The 20,319-nt window shown below is 32.2% G+C and overlaps 1 protein-coding gene across 3 annotated transcripts; it reads left to right on the top strand.

Moving 5' to 3' along the window:
- The first annotated feature begins 3,308 nt into the window (after positions 1-3,308).
- On the top strand, positions 3,309-20,222 carry LOC140059897 (protein dispatched homolog 1-like). 3 transcript variants are annotated; one of them, XM_072105877.1, is made up of 7 exons: positions 3,309-3,695; positions 3,877-3,962; positions 11,373-11,443; positions 14,172-14,271; positions 14,918-15,047; positions 15,595-15,889; positions 16,329-20,222. In XM_072105877.1, the coding sequence occupies exons 4-7, from the start codon at positions 14,204-14,206 to the stop codon at positions 19,343-19,345; spliced, it is 3,510 nt and encodes a 1,169-aa protein (XP_071961978.1). In that variant the 5' UTR covers positions 3,309-3,695; positions 3,877-3,962; positions 11,373-11,443; positions 14,172-14,203; the 3' UTR covers positions 19,346-20,222. The 3 variants fall into 3 exon arrangements, with proteins under 3 accessions (XP_071961978.1, XP_071961977.1, XP_071961976.1); XM_072105876.1 differs by having other exon boundaries at positions 11,369-11,443; XM_072105875.1 differs by lacking the exons at positions 3,309-3,695; positions 3,877-3,962 and adding an exon at positions 5,563-5,728 and having other exon boundaries at positions 11,369-11,443.
- Positions 20,223-20,319: the final 97 nt, after the last annotated feature.

Below are 20,319 nucleotides of genomic sequence, written 5' to 3'. Positions count from 1 at the left end.
TTTACACAGGTCTGTAGTACCCATATGTACTGTATGTAAGAAAATGTGGTGCAGTGTGTTGTACGTTGGACTACTGATCATGAAATCGTAGGTTCGAATCCAATGTTTGTCGCTTTTTATTCTTTTAGGCAAGACACTTGCGTTTTTGCTTCTCTCCACTCATGTGTACAAAGGGGTACCTGATAAGGTCAAGACGAATTACTTCTGTAGTTGCATCGTAGGAGTATGTTTCCATACATGTTTGACCTAAAAAATGACCAGGGTAATAATACTGTAGTACAGCGCTTTCTTAGAGTTTCACAACATTAGGCTCTTTAGAAATCCAGGATATTATTATTAGTACAAGTTCTTAAGGTACAGTACAGTACATGGCAACAAGTGATCATGATTTAATAATTATGGAAAAATGTATAACTTTAATTATATTTGTTTATTTATGATAAACAATTAACATCATTTTGCTAAACATTCTTTTTGCTTTGTTATTTACAGTACACATACTCTAGCCATATTGTAAAAATAAGGCTAGAAATTAATATGGCTAAATAAAAAAAATGTTAAATTGTTTTAATAACATTTTGATTACAAAAGTGGAATAGAGAATGTTTATTTTGTATTTGTTTATTTACAGAATACAATATAATATTACAATATGATTATAAAATTATATAATTAGATAATAATATAGAAGAAGATGTTTATATTTTAATGTTTCTTATAAAATAATATTACTGTTTATTTTTGTATAACTTCAAAAACATTTTTTATCCACATTACTTACAAAATTGAAAAGAAATATTTAATAAAATTATTGAGGCAGAAAAAGGCAATTTTTTATGTAAATGTTCTGTTTACCCAGCGAGGCCCAAATAAACATAAATTTCAAACGTAATAAGGAGAAACTAAATTTTAAATTGCTCTTGCCATTCTTTCACAGCTGTGCCAATGAGAATGAGTATGCATTGAATATAACAGCTTACAATCTCTGATTGATCATCTTATCATCAATTTTAATCCCAATTAAATCAAGTATCATCAAAAGGACCATGGCCTTAAAGCATCATTACATTTAGTGTTCTTAAGATTGATTACAACAATTTTATTCTTATGTTGCTTATTTACAGAGGTTGGTGCAAATTCTGTTAAAGTTGTTTAGATGTTGTGGATATTGTGCTGGTAACATAAAAAAATAATAATTTTGAGGTCAATCCTTAATTTTATTGGTGTCTCGAATTTGTCGGCTACTTGTCAGGAAGACTTCATCAGGTTTCACGCTACCAGGATTTTACCATGGAGTAATATGCAGGTAAATTAAGTATTTTTATTTTGAATTTAGTTTTTCATTCAGATTTTATTTATTCTGTGAATGCACAGAAATACTACAGTTATAAAGTCATAGATGTACAGTAGTTTGGGAATATTAGTGGTGTTAGGTGTCTAAAAGTTACGGTTGGGTAGGGAAAAAGTTACTCAGAGTCCGGCGATTTGTACTGTATGTTAAAGTTTGCTATGTTAAAGATTTCTAGATTTTTAAGGTTTTCTATGTTTTGTTAGGTAGAATAAAGATTTTGTAGAAGACTTGAAGATGTGTGTTTTCAATGGTAAAACCATTTTGGACCTTAAGAAAATTCTGTTTTGAGATAAGTCTGCCGGTATTAGTAGAGTTGATTGCACTTTTTATTGCATGAATTATTTTTAGAATAATGAGTATGTATGATGTCAACAATCGACAAATGTATATTGATTGTTGCTATAACAATATTTTAATCATAATATTTCCTAATTTATATTGATCAAAATTCCAAAAGTTATTCATTGTATTTTTTAAATTCAAGGACATTGAGTTATTACATGAATTTATTAATCTTTGGGTCTGTACTATTGAAAGCGTTCAGACCAAATGATGATGATGTAAGACTGCTATTAAACTTTCAGCATGTCATGAAAACCAATGTTGAGTTAATTGCTGTTATATACATTGAGAGATACTGTCTGTAAGAAGCAAATTACGATTCTCAACATACCCTAAAAAAAGTATGATGTGCCCAAATATGGTAGTGATATGCCCATATATGTTAGTAGTGTCAGATATGACATCATCATGTCCATTTTTTATCACATAATGTTTGATAGTGTAGACAGAATTTAAGATATCATAATTATGTTATGGAATTTACAATTAGGTGGATCCACTCTAATTATAAGGTCATCACAGTTTCTCACTGAAAATTCCTAACGAAGTAATGTGTCAGTCTATGTTAGTCTATCCCATGTTGCTTTTTCTGACCTGAAGGTCAGGTACGTATCCCGTCTAATCCAAATGTCACCATCTTTTGGAAATTTCATCTTAGAATTTGACAGTTATGATATCTTACAGGTCACGCATACTTCCTTCTCGCTGAAAACTATGCAAACACAAACCCGTGTTTAATCATGTTTTCTGCCTCTGAGGAAAGTTTATCATTATCCCAAGAGTCTTGTTTTAAGAAAAGACACAGTTTATTTTAAAACTCTCACGATTTTCTCATGGAAACTTCCATAGCCTTTTCTACCAAATAATGTTTTAGGTAGATCATACGAAAAATTATGATGTTGGACTTGTAAGATAATAGGGAGCTTTTAAATTATGCGACCTATTACCTAAAAACTAGTTACGTCATTTTAATTCATTGTGTGCATTATGGAATTTTGGGATGTGCTTTCTTCCTATGGTGAATTCTAGGTTCAGGCACTTATGCTAATAAGACATCCTGGATATAAGATGGCCACCCGCTTACTAGTTCGTAACAATTTTAGTTCTTTATGATGATACTTATTGTACCTTTAGTGACTTAGCTATAGAGGCTACATTATGAGCTACAGTAATGCCAAATGCATTTTTGCCAACTTTGGTGGCTGATTAATACTTCTATCAAGTTACAGTAACCCACAAACTTTTTGAGCTGAAACTTTAAACCTTTTTGAAAAGTTCCTCCACCCTCCCTTATCTCACTGTAGCCATGCTTTACCCTCATATTCACATGTTTATCCATAAACTAGTGATAATAACCATGTTTTACCCAATTCCCAGTGATATTAAAAACCTGTTGCGTTTCATTTCTTCAGATACTGAACACATTTTTTTCCTATTCCCTAAGATACAACGCACATTTCATCCCAGTCCTAGGAGAATTGTTAATTGCTCATCCTTGACAGTGACACTGAGACACACCCAAATTAGCAGCGGAATCACAGAGTCATCAGAAATCTTTCAGCCTGTATAATTGTGCTCAAAATGGTGGCTGAAATTTTTGTATCCAACACTGTATACGTTCAATCAAGTTTCTGTTTTTTTTAAATGCTTATTTTAATAATAATAATAGTTCATTCTTATATAGCGCTCTACAAGCAAGCTTCTTTAAGCGCTGAACATTATTACCCCAGTCATTTTTTGGATCAAACACATACTCCCATAATGCAGCTAGTAATCAGCGCAAAGTTGTGTCTTTATCTAACCGGGTACCCATTTAACACCCATATTTACTGTAAGAACATAAGAAAGTGTCCCTTTTCACTTCGTTCTCACTAGGACTTGAACACAAGGATGAACGTGACATACTGACCAATCAGAATTGAAGGATGACATCCTTTTACATTTCATTCTAGTGGGACGTCAAGATCTTCGTATACAATGCTTCGTTGTTATTCTACACAAAGTAAAACAAATATGCTACAAATGAATAAAGTGATTGATTAAACAAATTGCAAAAATTATGCGAAATGAAAATTAATGTAGTGGTAGATTGTGAAACAAGATAATTATATAGTCAATAACAAAGATTCTACAATAGGTGTTTTATATGACACCTTGAAATAATCAATACCAATTTCTTATAGGTGATAAAATTGGATGTTGATGCTCTCTTTAATTACTAAAGTGAAAGGGAAGCAATTATTGGTAGCATAGCTACAGTGCCAGCACAGTAAGTTTAATTCATTTTTGTTAACACTATCAAGCAATTTATATGGCTTTGGCTGAGAACTAACTTTGATGGAATCTCTAACCACTCATCGATAATGCTGAAATATACACCGAATATGAGTGTATGAGTATAATTCCAATACTTGTTGTGGGTATACAGTAATCCCACCTTCTTAGGCTAAATTCGGACACAAGACTTTGGTAGATCCATTGTAATTATATCCAAGTATAATCCTACCACCTTTTTCTAAATTACCCTTGGGACTGTTAATGGTTTTGAATTCAAACTGCAAAGTGCAAATTATAGCGCTACAAAAACAATTTGAAAGATGCTTAAGGAAAAGAAAGAAAGTAGAAGTCCATGCCAGCACCCAAAGTTTAGGGATACGCCCTCATCGCTAACCAGGGTTCAAACAAATGAATTGTAGTTGAGTCTCAGCCTCCGCCACCTATTTGTTTTGGCTTTATTTGTTGCTCAGTATAAACACAGCGTAGTAATATTACATAATTTATTGAATGAATAGTTGTTTTTTTAACCCTTACTAAACCTACCAGTATGTCTTTAATTGATGATGTTTGCATTTCAGTTAATTTGTTTTTATTGTTTCATGTACAAATCCTGTGACAGTTTTATTAGTATCGTAGTAGATAATAAAATGACATTAAACACGCACATTTACTTTTTTTGGCCAGATGAAGGGTCTTTCATTCTGGGACACTGTACTATTAAGAAGATTGATTCAAATTTTAAAATATTTATGAATTGGAATATTGAATGAATAATTCATCAATTTAATTAAATTTGTTTTCAGTTAGATTCCAATATTCATAAATTTGCTCATATATTATTACGCTTTATACCATTAGTAGTTAAGTTCATTAAATCATTTGTACAATTTAAAGAGAATATTCTAATAGTACACAATACTAATAGTACAAAGCTCTGTCTACACTACCAAACTTATTTAGTGATGTGCCTTAATATGGTAGTGATATGCCCAAATTTGGTAGTGATATGACATCATCATGTCCATGTATGGGCATATCACATGCTTTTTTGTCATAAGTCTACCGGTATGTTTTCTTCATTTTCTTTGTTCATTCAATACACAATCGTAACGAAACAATCCAAGGTATACTTTGTACTTTGGTTTTTTAACTTATAAAAGTTATTGGGTTTAAGTATTGAATGAAAGCCTGCAGATTGTTTACTTTATACCATATTGGCTAGTGACTAAGTGTGATTGATATTTACTTATAATTTGCCTGATAATACCATAGTAAATAAACCATATCAACTTAACAGCAAATTTGCACCATACTGGATTTAATTCTGCTAAGGTGAACACAATAAGGTACTTGTCTGCTTGTTCAATTGACTGGAAAAGAGACAACGTTTGTGAAAACTATTTAGTGGCTAACTAGGTCTTTGAAACTAGGTAATGTAGATTGCTGAGAGATATTTTTGCTAATCTGCTGTTTTGTTGTTCATTGAAAGCACAAGTTCTTGATATTGTCTGGTTATGGTTCACTGCCCGAAGTGCTTCAGTACTCGTTCATGCGCATGTGTGTTTTCTATGCCTATCCCCAACAATCTCAAACTTCCTGTACTTTATACTGCAAGCCAAGTTTAAGGGCTGTACGCACGTCTAACACCTCGAGGAGCATTGTTGGTGACAAGTTTTACATATTGAAGGAATTTCCTCTGGAGGAACCTATTTAATTTCTTATACCATTCTGTTTATTGAGCGTAATTTTCATTGTAAGGTAAGAGCCTCGTTTGATATTACTGTACATGTATTTTGTAATAAAACAACTCAATATTTGGTATATACTGTAGTAATAATTGAAACATCAATTATTTACTAAGATTATTTTAGAAATAGGTGTGTTTTTAAAATTTAAAAAAAATTATTTACTGATGATGAATTTACTGATGAATTGCGTATAGTTTTAGTAAGGTTATTCTGCCACATAGTTGGCCCAAACTTTTCAACTGAATGTTCACCAAATGATTGTTAAACATAAGAAGCAGAAGTTTGGTAAACATTGTGTTCAGATGCAAGAGAAGTTTGTTAACATATGTATACTTACTGACTAATTAGCGCATACGTTGACCGGTGCAAGGCCATTTACACAATTATAAACTTGAATCATTAAACATCAATTAACAAAAAGACAAATTAAACAAATCGCCTTAAAATTTTACAGCTTCGTTAAACCTACTCAGGTATATCATGTCTTGCTTCTGGTGCGGCCTAATTTATATTTTCAATTAAAATCTTTTGTGGAGTTCATCAAATAAAGTACTGTATGTTGCCCTTGGAATGAATAGTGCATATTCGTTATTAAATTAAAATAGCTTACAGTACCTCATTGTGTTTTATTTCTATGGGACAGGCCGCTATTAAAAAAAAGAGTACTACTGTATGGCGGACATGTGATAATTTTACCTGTTCAAATACTAATATAAAAGATTGCAAGTAATTTGAATAGTACTGTAAGAATTACTTGGAAAATCATGGATTTAAAATACTCTGTTATATTGTGTCCTTGGCTAGGGCACGTCGTCTTTCTTTAGTGGGAGTATAAATGGGTACACCATTTATTTGCCTATTATATATATATATTCAAACGTGTCTCATACAGTATTATAGCTATCTATATATTTTCTACATTATCCTTGTATGTCTCTTTCATTTTTATCTTTTTCATCATTCATCTGAGTAATTTTTCTTCCATTGCAGAAAAACTGTCCTTTCTTCCTATCTCTCTTCTTTCCTTTTTCTTAGTGATCTTGTCAAAATTATTCTACTGCAGTAACTGCATTTGTTCACTGCCATAATGTATGCTTTTATTTTTAGTTTGTTTCAATGTAGAAGTTACTGTGATGTCAATGCAGTTCAATTTTATAATCAGTATGTCTGATTATCCCAACCAAAGGTTGCTAAATAATTACGGTACATACTGTAGACAGGAATGTAGTACTGCAGTAACTGCAGTTAGCTTTACCTACTGTACTTTTCAACACCTTCAGTATCACTATGCAAATGGATTATGTGTTTGCTGCCTACAATGGCAACATTAAATGTATTGCAAATTGTTTTCTGTTTAAAAACTAGCATTAATTATCTATGTAAAATTTGCATTATAAAGGTATCGTCTAGTGTCGCATATTGAGAAGTTTTATTTGTTGTATAATATCCAGTATCTGAGTACTACTTGATATATACAGTGATCAAGTAACAAGTACAGATGGCTAAAAGGTTCATCTGTACTAAACAGATACTGTATGCATGACCAGATTTATTGTAACTCAAGGAAATATGCTTTTCTAGTACTTCCTAAGTACAGTAGTAGTTTAGAAAAGAAATTTTATAAAGAAGGATACATTTTTATAGTAGTACCTTATGTCTTTGAATTGTAAATGTTCTTGCTCAGACAATTATCTTTCAAAAGTGTTTTATTATCTTTTTTCTCAAAATACGCTTTTCTAGTACTTCTAGAAATTTTATAAAGAAAGATAAAATTATTTATTCTGTACAGTACCTTACTGTATGTCTTTGAATTGTAAATGTTTTTGCTCAGTCAATTATATTTCAAAAGTGTTATCTTTGTTTTGATGATGTCATAATATTAATTAATATTAAAAAAACTAGTAACACAATGTTAATGCTTTGTGCACATACATGGATATTAGAAGATTTATCGCTTGATTCCTCAAGACATTTTTAGTTGATTCTACTGTAGGTCTAAGCGATGACCAATGACACAATAAACTGGCCATAGTGCTGAATGAAAATTTAAGTGGAAAACGGGATGTAGATTAATTCATGTTTGCACTCCATACTCAAGAATACAGTTAGCTCTACAACTTAATGTGTTGACTTTATTAAATTGTTTGCTTTTAAGATCTACCTATCTCCCATAAAATTTAACACAACGTCAAATACATCATTTTATTTGTCACTCAAATTAGGAGTATTTTGACTGCTAGTATACTGCATAAGTTTTTACTGTTCAGTTATTTTAATAATTAATATAGATATTTAATAACATTGAATTAAAATTTAGAAAATGTATTATGAACTGTAGGCCTAAAAAGTATATGGCCCATTTATCCAAAGATTCAACATTTTTGGAGTACTGTATATGTATCTGATATGGTTTGAGAGAGAACATGATTTGGTTGTAAATACTTGAATTTTCTTTTTTTAAAGACAAATAATATTCAAAGCAATACAAAATTGTTTATTTTATACTGTATATGACCGATCCCAGAATAAGAAGACAATACTTCATAGGTTCGTGATAAGAAAAGAATGCCTCGCGCATGAAAGGTTATGCATGGAAATAGTGCAGTAATTAATAGCTGTACTGTATACCGAGAATTCATTATATATTTAGCAATAGATTTTTACCAGTTTTGTGTCCAAATTTAGCCTATATTTGGGGTTTTGTTTTATTATATACTCGATGAGTATCGGATTAATAGTTGGTCAACACACACAGTATTTTTTTCTGTGAAAAAAAATAATTAAATAAATTTAAATGTTTCCGGCAGTTAAGTAGTCACAATTGATGTTAATTTGTAAATGAATTTCCTGCAAACCAGCTGTGCTTAACACCAATTTGTTTTTTAATTAGGTAACTATAGAAACAGCAAGCAATCAACATTGTTTCTGTTTGTATCCAGGCTTCTTCTGAAGTTATGTTTAAACAGTTTAAAACATATTCATTTCAAATCAAATCTTTTTATCGCTGTATAGTCAAATCTCCATAAATTGAACACTTTGAAAATTGAAAAGTCATTAAAAAATAAATTAGAAAGTATAGTAATCATTATTGCGTTTTTCGTACTATTAGTTGGGAAAGCCACTCGACAGTGCAGTTCTTTTGAACTGATCCACTTTTGGTTACCCGCAGGTGCTGATAGTACTTTTGTTCTGTTTTGTTGAATGATGCCGTACCTTGTTTATGATTTTTGTATGTTACCTGGAAATTGAATAAAATAAAATTAAAAAGAAAAAAAATTATAGTCAATTTTTTAAATCTTGAAAGTTCTGAAAATAATCACACAAAACCTTTTACACATCATCATTCTATCATTAATTTGTGTAATTTGTCTATAATATTAATCATTTTTGTACAAATACTACAATTCAGCGTTTTATGCTGCAATTTTTTTTAATGGATATATGCTTATATGATTGAATATAGATACCAAATATACATTATGAGCACACCCTTTTATCGTACATTCTTTAAAACCAAAACCATATGATGACGATACATCTACTAATTTTGTTCAAAACTAGCATATCAATACTACCAACAAGCTATAGATATTGTGTGTAAATGCTGAGAAGCAACAAGCTGATATAATTTTAATAGGATATCAGGAATAGCTATCACAAACATTCTTTTCAATTATAAATTAACCCTTAAATCATCATCATCCAATTCCATACCATCTATCGCTTGACCTGATTTAAATATTTGAAATAATTATTGAATTATTTTCGAATTAATTTTGTTGTCTGATTTGACATTATAAATTTATTGCATTAATTTCAATCGGCTTAATGGATGTCCCCCGGTCGGTCGTTGGTCTTATCAAATTGAAAGCTCCCTATTGTCCCCCAGAGACGACAATCAAATTATTCTTGGTGATATTTATAGTTAGATGGGATCTTTGTTGATCTTCAAAATAGATGCCTGTATTTAGATATCCAATTTCAACTTGATGGCTTATGTACTTTTCTTATGTGATATTCCGAATTCTGGGTAGTTGGGATGTTCTTCAATACTCAACTTTGACACAGTTTGCGGCAACGACCAACAACAAAAACCAACGACATATCAATTGACACGAATAGAATGCTCCCGATGCAATTTCCAGAACTAATGCTCTAAGCTCTGTCTACACTATCAAACTATTTTGACACAAAAAGTGTGATGTGCCCAAATATGGTAGTGATATGTCCAAATATGGCAGTAATATAACATCATGTCCATATATTTTTTTGTCACATACAATATATGCTTTATTGTACAGTAGAATGATGACTCAATAAATGTAATGTATCTACTATTCTTGCTAAACTTTTACGGTATCAAGTTGAATTAAGAATTATCGATTATTTGATCAATTTACATCTTCAACAACAATCACAAGTGTAAATATTTTTTTTGGAGTTTGTTTTTCGTGTACGGTAACCTAGTTATGAATTTATTTATTTGCTTTATGTCGCTTGTCATCGTAAATTTACTCGATGTCGTAGCTTGATTTCATACGGATCCATTTAGACACCAATAAGTTTGCAATTAACTATAATGGACATTTGAACTGACTTATGTAATTTGAAACTGTATATGAAAATTATAATGAACAAAGAACAATTTCCAATATCATGTTTGTATTATTCTCATAATGTATTATTCAAAATTACAAATATTGCAAACAATAATTTATTAATAGTTAAATGCTATATTGCTATAGTGACAGTGAGTGTTTTTGATGAAGATAAGTTTTCTTATAACACTTAACAGTACAAAATTACATCAGTAAAGAATTTTACTATTATTATAATTATATTTTCCATATTGTTTTCATTATTTACTGTATAGTCTGACTACACTTTCAAAAAAAAAGTATGATGTGCCCAAATATGATTTTTTTACATAAGGTTTGATAGTGTAGACAGAGCTCAAGAGCAAACTGTTGGATGTATGTGTGGAGTTGTAGCTTAGTGGTTAACCTGCTTGCCTTCCAAAACCAAGGTCTACGGTTTAATCCTGACCTAGTGCCATTGTTGTAACTCACGACTGTATCTATTCCCTGATGAGAATTATTTTATAAGCATTGTATAAGTTTATCCAACCTGTAATTTGTGAATTACTTGATGTTGGACGTGTCTGAAATAAAACATTCCAGTTCAATTTAATCTTTTTTATCTTATCACAGTTTAATTATTAACACAATTACAATTAGTATACCTATACTTCTAGTTCAACCTATTATTGTGACATTTTGTAGTAATTACATCAGCTGATGTTTTTTTGGCGTCAAATGTTCACTAATGATTTCCTTGTTACTAAATTAAATGTTCAAGGAGGATTGTTATTGGATTAAAAAATAAAATCAACTATACAAATCAACGGTAAATTAGTCCAAGATTTGTGTGCGTGCATATTGCGATTTAAGCTCGTCCAAATTTTTTTCCAAATTATAGTTAATTTGAGTGCAACGCAAGACGAAAATGAGGAATAAACTGAATAGAACTTAATGTCATTTCAAACTTCTGATGTAGTAAAAACAGATCTTAAATTGACTAAGGTTTCTATTGTGTCCAGACTTGATTTTGTAAATGTGAATAAATCTTTGTTTTGTTTGTATTCCTTTAGAAAGACATCTATTAGAAGAATTCAAGGTCATTGATGAAAACTTAGTGGTCTAAACTGGACTGGACTGAACAAGGTGTAAGTATATTTGATTGTTACAGTACTTGTACAAGCTCTGACTACACTATTAAACTTAATGTGACAAAAAAATGTGATGTGCCCTTATGGACATGATGATGTCATATCACTATCATATTGAAGCATAAATCACTCCCATATTTAGGCACATCACATTTTTTTGTCACATAAAGTTTGATAACTGTGTAGACAGAGCTTTATAAAGTTCAGCCTCTTAACCTGTGCCTTCTACAGTTCCTGTGCCTTCTACAGTTTCTGTGCATTGGGACCTCTCATAAGTGGACACATCCCATAACTGACATTTATTCATTTTGCCTACAGTTTTTGTGCATAGCGGATACAGTAAAATTTGGACATTGTGTACAATTCTTGACAAAAACACTACACTGTATTTATACTTCTGTGGTATATCTGCATAAGCGGTCACCTCCCATAACACTTTCTTCTGGACTTATTTGTATTTATAGTTTGGATTATGGATTAGCGTTAATCAAACTTGATTATGTAAATATGGATTACTTAGATGTGGTGATTCCTAAGGGATAATGTGGTTTGGTAGATAGAGGCGGTTGAGAGAGTTATTAGCTTAAAAAACGGAATTTATCATTCTACAAGGCTCTCTGGACCCAAACATACTTTTATTTATAGTTTGGATTATGGATTAGCATTAATCCGAACATAATGCGTAAATATGGATTACTTAGATCTGGTGATTCCTAGGAGGGAGAATGTGGTTTGGTGGATAGAGGCGGTTGAAACAGTTCAGCTCTCAATGTCACTTATCATTTCTACAAAGCTCTTTAATTTTCCAACCAATCCTATAAAATTATACTTTTGATATGTTTTGCACAGACAAACTACTGTTTTGTCCTTGAAGTGTGCTGTTAGTATGATTGTAAGCAGCTTCATATTATTTGATGCTGCTTTGTGCAAATAGTATTATATGAATCCTTATTTGTGAATCTTTATTAAATAATCTTTTCAGTAGAAAATATAATATAATACAGTACTGTAAAGCTTTCTTTTCCTTCAGCCTTCGGGTTTTTGATGAATAATTGTCGGCTCTTTTTAAATAGGTTTTATAATGTGACTTGACTCAATCAATAAATCTTTAATACTACTATATAAATCAACTACAATCATCTTTGCAGTATAAATAATACAATTTGATACAGTACAATAGTGTAAAGGTTTTTTCACCTTCATCAACCACAGTCAATGATTTTTCTGCTTTTTGTGTGGTGTTTTTCAATACAACTGATTGGTTGTAAACACCTTAATTGTCAGGAATTTTGCAATCAAAGTTTTCATTCTGTTATCAAATTATAGTTCTTTTTATGAGTAATTTTCTGCTTTTTTTGTTGTCTTTTTCTATACAACCTGATTGGTTGTAAACACCTTAATTGTCAGGAATTTTGCAATCAAAGTTTTCATTCTATTATCAAATAGTCTTTTTTTGGTTGTAAACGATGATTTCTTTTTATTCATACTCAATATTTCAAAGTGTACGATGATTATAAACAAAGATAAAAATCTGGTTAAAAATCTATAAGGCAAAATTGAGAACAAATGTATTTCTGGTTAGTTACCGTTGACAGAAAGGTGACCTTCAATTCTATCTGGTACAATATTAAATTAAAAGTACTGCAAAACTAAACATATCTTTTGCATAAAAAACATATCAATTCAAAACATCAATGTTTCTAGGTCACTACTTTTCCAATGGCATTAGTAAGATATTATTATGTTGACAGCGTAAGATAAATCGATATACTATAGTTCCTGTCTGGATCTGGCCTATAGGAAGTCATTGGATAACTCACATAAGTACGACCATTCTTCACAACTTCCGATCCAGTGAGGCATGATATAGGGATTTGTTTTTATTTCTCTATACTGAATGAAATCATAGTAATATTTAGATAATAGTGGATTAATAAAAGGCTACTGTTTAGCCATAGTGATATAGCTCGATTGTTTAACAGTAGAAGTCTTAAGAAACCCTAAAAAAGGTTGTAAACAGGTCAATGGGTATTTGAAATCAGTAAAAAAGGTCTTAACTAGATTTTATTTGCTACACTATGCATAGGATTATTTTATTGGCACATGCTTAGTGTTTGACATACTTGTTATCCAATGCCAGGGTTCTCGATTCAAATCCTTTCCAAGTTCCAGTAGTTGTACCAAAACAATTAAAGTGTAAATAGGCCTATTGTTAAATAATTTTTTTTTTTCTCTAACTTTTATTTTACTTACTCTGGACGCACCTTCATTCAAAAAGTGTGCCACTGTTTCAAAAGTGTAGCTTCCAAATAAATTATTATATTATATATATTTATCTTTCTTTCTAATTATTAAACAATAATAAAATATCAGCACACACATGTCAATCAGGGAAAATCAGTCAAACATGACCTATAGTTTAAACTAATCCCTGGATCAAAAAACAAACTTCCTAATTTTGTTCGTCATTTCGAATCCTGCAAGCGGTAATTGATATTTTCCTTCTATGTTAGATTTTAAAAAGCACATTTGGTTTTATTTTATGAAATCAATGTAGATTGGAAAAACAGCTTTTATGCAAACTTGTTTTGTTTTGATTAGATAAATCATGAATTTATAAATGAATAAAGAGTAAATTATGTATAATTCATGAATAAAAAAATGTGTTTTATAGTTTTTGTTAAATAAGTGCATATGCATCTTTTGTTCTTTATATTTTTTTTAGATCAAATGGAACTAGACTGATTGTAATATAGAATGCATGAAAACGGGGACGATGTGAGACTTTACTGGGCTAGGCAGCTGAGCCACAAGATATGTTTCCAGTATGTAGGCCTGGTAGAATTAATATTGTTGTTAATAGAGCTACCAAATTATTCAGGACTTTACATTCAGGCTAAAGCTGTTGGTATACAAATAATGAATGATTATGAGTGGAATGGATAGGATAATTTTATGTTAGATAAAAAGATTTACTTGGTTCCGCATCATTGAGTAGACCAATCCATCATTGCTTAATTACAGTATTCTACCCCAGAATTTAATTTAGCATTAACATATACGTAGCTGTAGCTTGGTGGTTATGATGCTTGGCTACCAATCTAAGGGTCCTGGGTTCAAGTCCTGTCATATGTCAGGTTTTTTTTCTCATGACAATTAACAACTCCACTCCCAAAGACTTAATGTCTTTGTTTATGTAGAGCATCTTGTGTATATGTTTGTCTTGTGAATGGGATTGCCACCTTTGAGAAGGATAGTGAATTGTGGTTATCCTTGGCAATTTGCCTAAAAATGAGAATAAAAAAAAAAAGAATATCTCCTTGTGTTTGATGTAATATCATTTTAAAAATCAACCATTTCTATTTGTTTCAAATTTTAATGTTTTAGTATAATTTTTTATGTATTATATCCATATTGTTGCAGGTGGACTTCAATCTAATATAATACGTACCCTTGTTTTTGTTTTCCTAGGTATGCTTTGATGCTGAGCAAGTTGTGGTGCTCAGCTCTTATGATTGTTGTCATTTTCGTAGGTTTCCTTACATGCGGCCTAATTACATTCTTATGCTACAACATTCCAGATTTCAGTGACCCAATTAAGGTAACTAAGCGTTGAAAAGTTGGCCATCTTCAATAAACAGGGGGCCATATTCAATAGACAGGGGCATATTTTCAATACACAGGGGGCCATGTTCAATAGACGGGAGCCATATTCAATAGACAGGGGGCCATATTCAAATGAGAAGGTGGGGCCATATTCAATAGACATCGGGCCATATTCAATAGACAGGGGGCTATATTCAACAGACAGGGGGTCATGTTCAATAGACAGGGGCCATATTATATAGACAAGGGACCATATTCAATAGACAAGGGACCATATTCAATAGACAGGGGCCACAGTAAAAAAAAAAGCTGCGTACAAATATTTATATAATGGCAGAATACATTTAACTCCAAGTTTCTAAACAACTTACAGGCTGAGATATAAGCCATGTTTTAGAACACTTCCTTTAAGACACTCTCTATTCAGAGGAACATTCCAATTGAGGGGAACCTTTGTTTGATCCTGAGGGTCTTCCCAAGCAGTATAATTTGTATACATATTTTTTTATTTAAATATGTCAGTACTGTGTTATATTTTCAAGGGTTTTGAAGCAAGGGGTACTGACATAAAAAGTCGCATCTCGAGCTGGAACCAATACATCGAAGAATCCAAAGTAGTAGAGGGATCGTTATCCTTCTATCCGACGTTACATGACACAGCTGACTACTTTGAGGATTTTGCGTCGGACAATCGTGTTATACGTGATATTGACACTATGGGTTACCTCAACGAACCTGCTGATTCAACTGATGATTCATCATCCTCGTCGTCATCTTTGATGTCATCCTCCGATGAATATTTGGATACTGTTGACTCGTTCTTCTGCAGTGAACGATGTAAGTATAGTTTTTACTATCTGATGTTCAGTACATAACACGTCTATTGTGTTTCCATGATATTAGGTATGCATTATTAGGATATATCCTCATGATTGGTGGTACATTACACATTGAGGTTTTTGTAAACATGTTGAGAAAAATGGATAATGCATGATTGAAACCAACCTGCGGAGTACAGCAGGAAAATTTCAAATTTTTTAATAAGTCTACGACATTATTGACAACGTCCGGTCAAACTTCCTATTCTGTAATTATAATTTCAGTTTTACATTTAATTTATAATCCAAATCTGAGTTCATCTTCTGTTTGAAATGATATAGATGAAATAGGCATATAATAACATCTTTGCTCATAATCTTCTTTTTAATTTTCGCATCAAATTTAAATCATGAAGGAAGGTTTTCTATTAATGTATTTTGTTCTTGTTAAATCACAGATGGTGATTATGATGCCAGAATAGCTTTTGTATCGGAACCTGGGTATTCATTAATTTCATTACCAGCGATTCATTCTGTTTGTAAGGTCGATGAACTACGTGTCCGTAGCCATATTGATTTCAACAAGTATTGTTTGCGTCAAAACTTTGATTGTTGTCCAAGTAAATCTTTAGGAAATTACATCGCTCTTCTTCGCAATAGATCATCTTGTTTTGATGTTAAACAAGAAGATGTTACGTACGCAATAGAGTTACTTCAATTTTGTGCGGATTATTTCCATAAAAGGACGCTAACAAGATTGTGCTGGGATTATAGTACAAATTCGAAACGCAATGAGTATTGTTACGCAGTACCGACAAATTGCACACGTTTCAACGCGGTCTATATGTTGTTTCAGTACGTCTTAAGCACTGATTTTCTTAGCATTGAAAATCCAAATAACATTCGTCCAAAAGCGACGATGGTTATTGCTCCAATTACAAAAGGGGAAAATCATTTAAAAGATATATATATTGATAATTTTAAAGATTCAGATATATCGGATGGAGAAACCGAAATTGCTGGTATCGATTTCGGGATGAAAGATTCGTTGTTTGTTGATTATTTGATATCAGATACGGTATATCCTGCTCTTGGTGTGTCGTTTGTTTTCTTTATAATGTGGGTCTACATTGGCTCATTATTTATTACGATTATGAGTATCACAAGTATTATAATGTCGCTTATTTTCTCGTACTTTTTTTACGTCGTCGTTTTTCGATTAGTATTCTTCCCATTCATGAACCTATGTGCTATTATTTTACTTGTCGGGATTGGTGCAGACGACACGTTTATTTTCTGCGATGTTTGGAAAAAACTACGATTTGAAAGACCACATACGCCATTATTAATAATTATGATCGAGACTCTACGTCACGCCGTTCTCACAATGTTTGTTACTAGCTTCACTACGGCAGCTGCATTTTACGTAAACGCTATTAGCTCAATTACGGCTATTCGTTGTTTTGCGATTTACGCAGGAACCGCAATCATGTTTAATTTCTTACTGACAATTACGTGGCTGCCTGCTGTCGTTATTATACATGATTTGATAAGCCAAAAAGTGACTTGCATAAACCAGAGAAACCAAAAAACTTATTTTGATAAATTTTTTTTGTTTTTTCGTAAGCTACGATATCAAGCTAGTGAATATTCTAGAATATTTTTTGAAAAGTTATTACCATGTATAATTATTCGTTTAAGAATATTTTGGTTATTATTATTTTTTAGCTTAGCAATATCTGGTGCTATTTTGATATTTGTAACTCCAGGCTTAAGTTTGCCAACAGTGTCAGAATTTCAACTTTTGCAAAGTTCGCATCCGTTTGAGAAATACGATCAGGTATACAGACATTTGTTTAGATTTGAAAATGTTCAAGATGGCGATGATGAACTATCAAATTCGATTCCAGTGAATATAATTTTTGGCGTACGTGCTGTAGACAATGGGAATCACTGGGATCCGGATGATGCCGGGCATTTGGTACTGGATGATTCCTTTGATATTTCTAGTCCTGATTCTCAACAGTGGATGTATGGATTTTGCCAAAGATTACGTGAACAAACATTTTATAAGCCAACCTTAGGATATCATCCGGAATCATGTTTTATGGAAGGGTTCCGTGATTGGATGACAGAGAATCCATGTTTGACTCCATCAGGAATAGACGTTTCCCCATGTTGTAATCATACAAAATTTCCTTACTCTCGACCTGTTTTTGAATACTGCCTGAAAGAACTAGTGCTGTATCTGTACGATGATTTATTAATTTATTTTGATGGAACCGTTGGCGGTCCAAAGTTTCATAAAGATGACGATAGGATTAGTGTTGTTTTAGTAACATTTGAGGCAGAATTTGAATATTCTGTTGTTTATGGAAAAGTAAATGATTTTTGGAATGGTATAAACGATTGGTTAGATAAAGAGCTAGAAACTGCTCCGAAAGGTTTGAAAAATGGCTGGGCCATAGCGGATGAAAGTTTACTTACATTTTACGATTTGCAACATCACCTCGCAGTTGGAACACCAAATTCACTCATGCTTTCAGTATCAATTGCTACCATAGTACTATTACTAACTACTAGGAATCTTCTTATAACTTTGTATGCAATGCTTTCAATATCTGGTGCAATTTTTCTGACAATCGGTATTTTAGTATTCCTCGGTTGGGAGCTGAATATCCTGGAGTCAGTCATCATTTCCATAGCTGTTGGTCTTTCAATAGATTTCACTGTTCATTACGGTGTCGCATATCAATTAGCTCAGGAGAAAGATCGTGAATCGAAAGTTATATTCTCTGTATCGCAGATGGGGTGTGCAATATCAATGGCAGCGTTGACCACGTTCGTTGCTGGAGCGTTCATGATGCCATCCACAATTTTATCATATACTCGGATGGGCATCTTTCTGATGCTTATCATGACCATCACATGGTTGTACTCTACATTGTTCTTTCAATCGGTGTGCCACTTTGTTGGGCCTGAAAAAGATTTCGGACTCACAGCTATGAAATGCTGTAAAAAAGCACATTGTAACAAATCACCATCTAAGCATAGACTGAGAGATTATAGTGTGTCGTTCCAATCATCGAGTATGCCACAATCTTCTGATTCTGTGGAGTTGGAATGTCTTCATGATAATGGGCAACAAACAATACCGGTTTTAAAAACTCTTGTTAGAATTCCTCCAAGTTGGGACCATAACACGCATAATAACGTAACAACTTTGAATAATAGTCGTGAAATCCCAATGTGGGACACACCACATCTAGACACTCAAAGATTAAATACCAAAGATTTAAGACTCGGGGAAGCTGCTATACAGATTTTACATCCAGATAATTTTGAACATTTGAGAGCGGAAAGAATTTTGGAAGATGAAAGGTTTTTAACACGGGTTTACCATAGTGTGCCTAACTCTGATATGATACCAAACAATGATCCTACAATAGAAGATATATGGGTACCAATACGGTAGTTCATGAGATATAATCCCACCTTGTGTTTAGAGGCAAGAATGGGTTTGTTAACTTTCCCAAAATCTCTCAATGTTTTGCTTAAAATATACATTATAGTTTTTCAGTCAAAATGCATTGTTATAGTACTGATAATTTGTGATCTTTATCTTGAAAGAGCAAAAGTAAAGTCTACAGTGACTCTGTGTTTGCTAAGTGTAGCCTTCTGCAAATTAGTTTTCTGTAGTTTGTCAACTGGTCTACACTTACCAACTTTTCTTGTCAAACTCAAAGAGTTTTCAAACAAAAGTTTGCCAACGTAGACTTTTGCCAACTCATTTTCTGTAGTTTGTCGAAGTTTATCAACTGGTGGTATACACTAGTAAAGTTTAAAAACTTTTCCTGGCAAACTCAAAGTTTGCTCAAATTTTCAAACAAAAGTTTGCCAGCACAGACCTCTGCCAACTTCTTTTCTGCAACTTGTCAACCGACAAAAAACTTTGGAAAACTTTTCTTTTCAAACTGTTTGTTTTGTTGTGTAGGCACAGCTTCTGCAAACTTGTTTTTGCAGTTTGTCGAAGTTTGCTACTTGTCTACGCTGACAAACTTTGATATCTCCTTTCTTACGAAACTCGGAGTTTGCAAACTGTAAGGTTTGCTTTCTTGGACTAATAATTAATCTTAATAAACCGTTGTGGATCAAATTTGCATATATATTTCTACCTCAGAAATAATTATACCTCAGAAAGGGAATAAAGGAATTGAGGGCTCACTTCATTTAAGAAGTTTTTGATCCGCAAAGTCATTTATGTCCACCAAAATAAGTCATGCAAATCTATTTAATTTACTGTACTAGCATGGAGCTAAATTTTATAGTTCCATGGTAGTAGTATTTTAACGATATGTCATCATCAAATACTAATATCAATAGGTAAATTTTGTATACGATTTTTATTTGATTTGTATGTAAAATTCAATAAAGATATAGTTTGAGAAC

This window comes from Antedon mediterranea, chromosome 10 (genome assembly GCF_964355755.1).
Source record: "Antedon mediterranea chromosome 10, ecAntMedi1.1, whole genome shotgun sequence".
NCBI classification, from domain to species: domain Eukaryota; kingdom Metazoa; phylum Echinodermata; class Crinoidea; order Comatulida; family Antedonidae; genus Antedon; species Antedon mediterranea.
The sequence above is the reverse complement of the archived record's forward strand: the minus strand, read 5'-3'. Positions and strand labels throughout refer to the sequence as shown.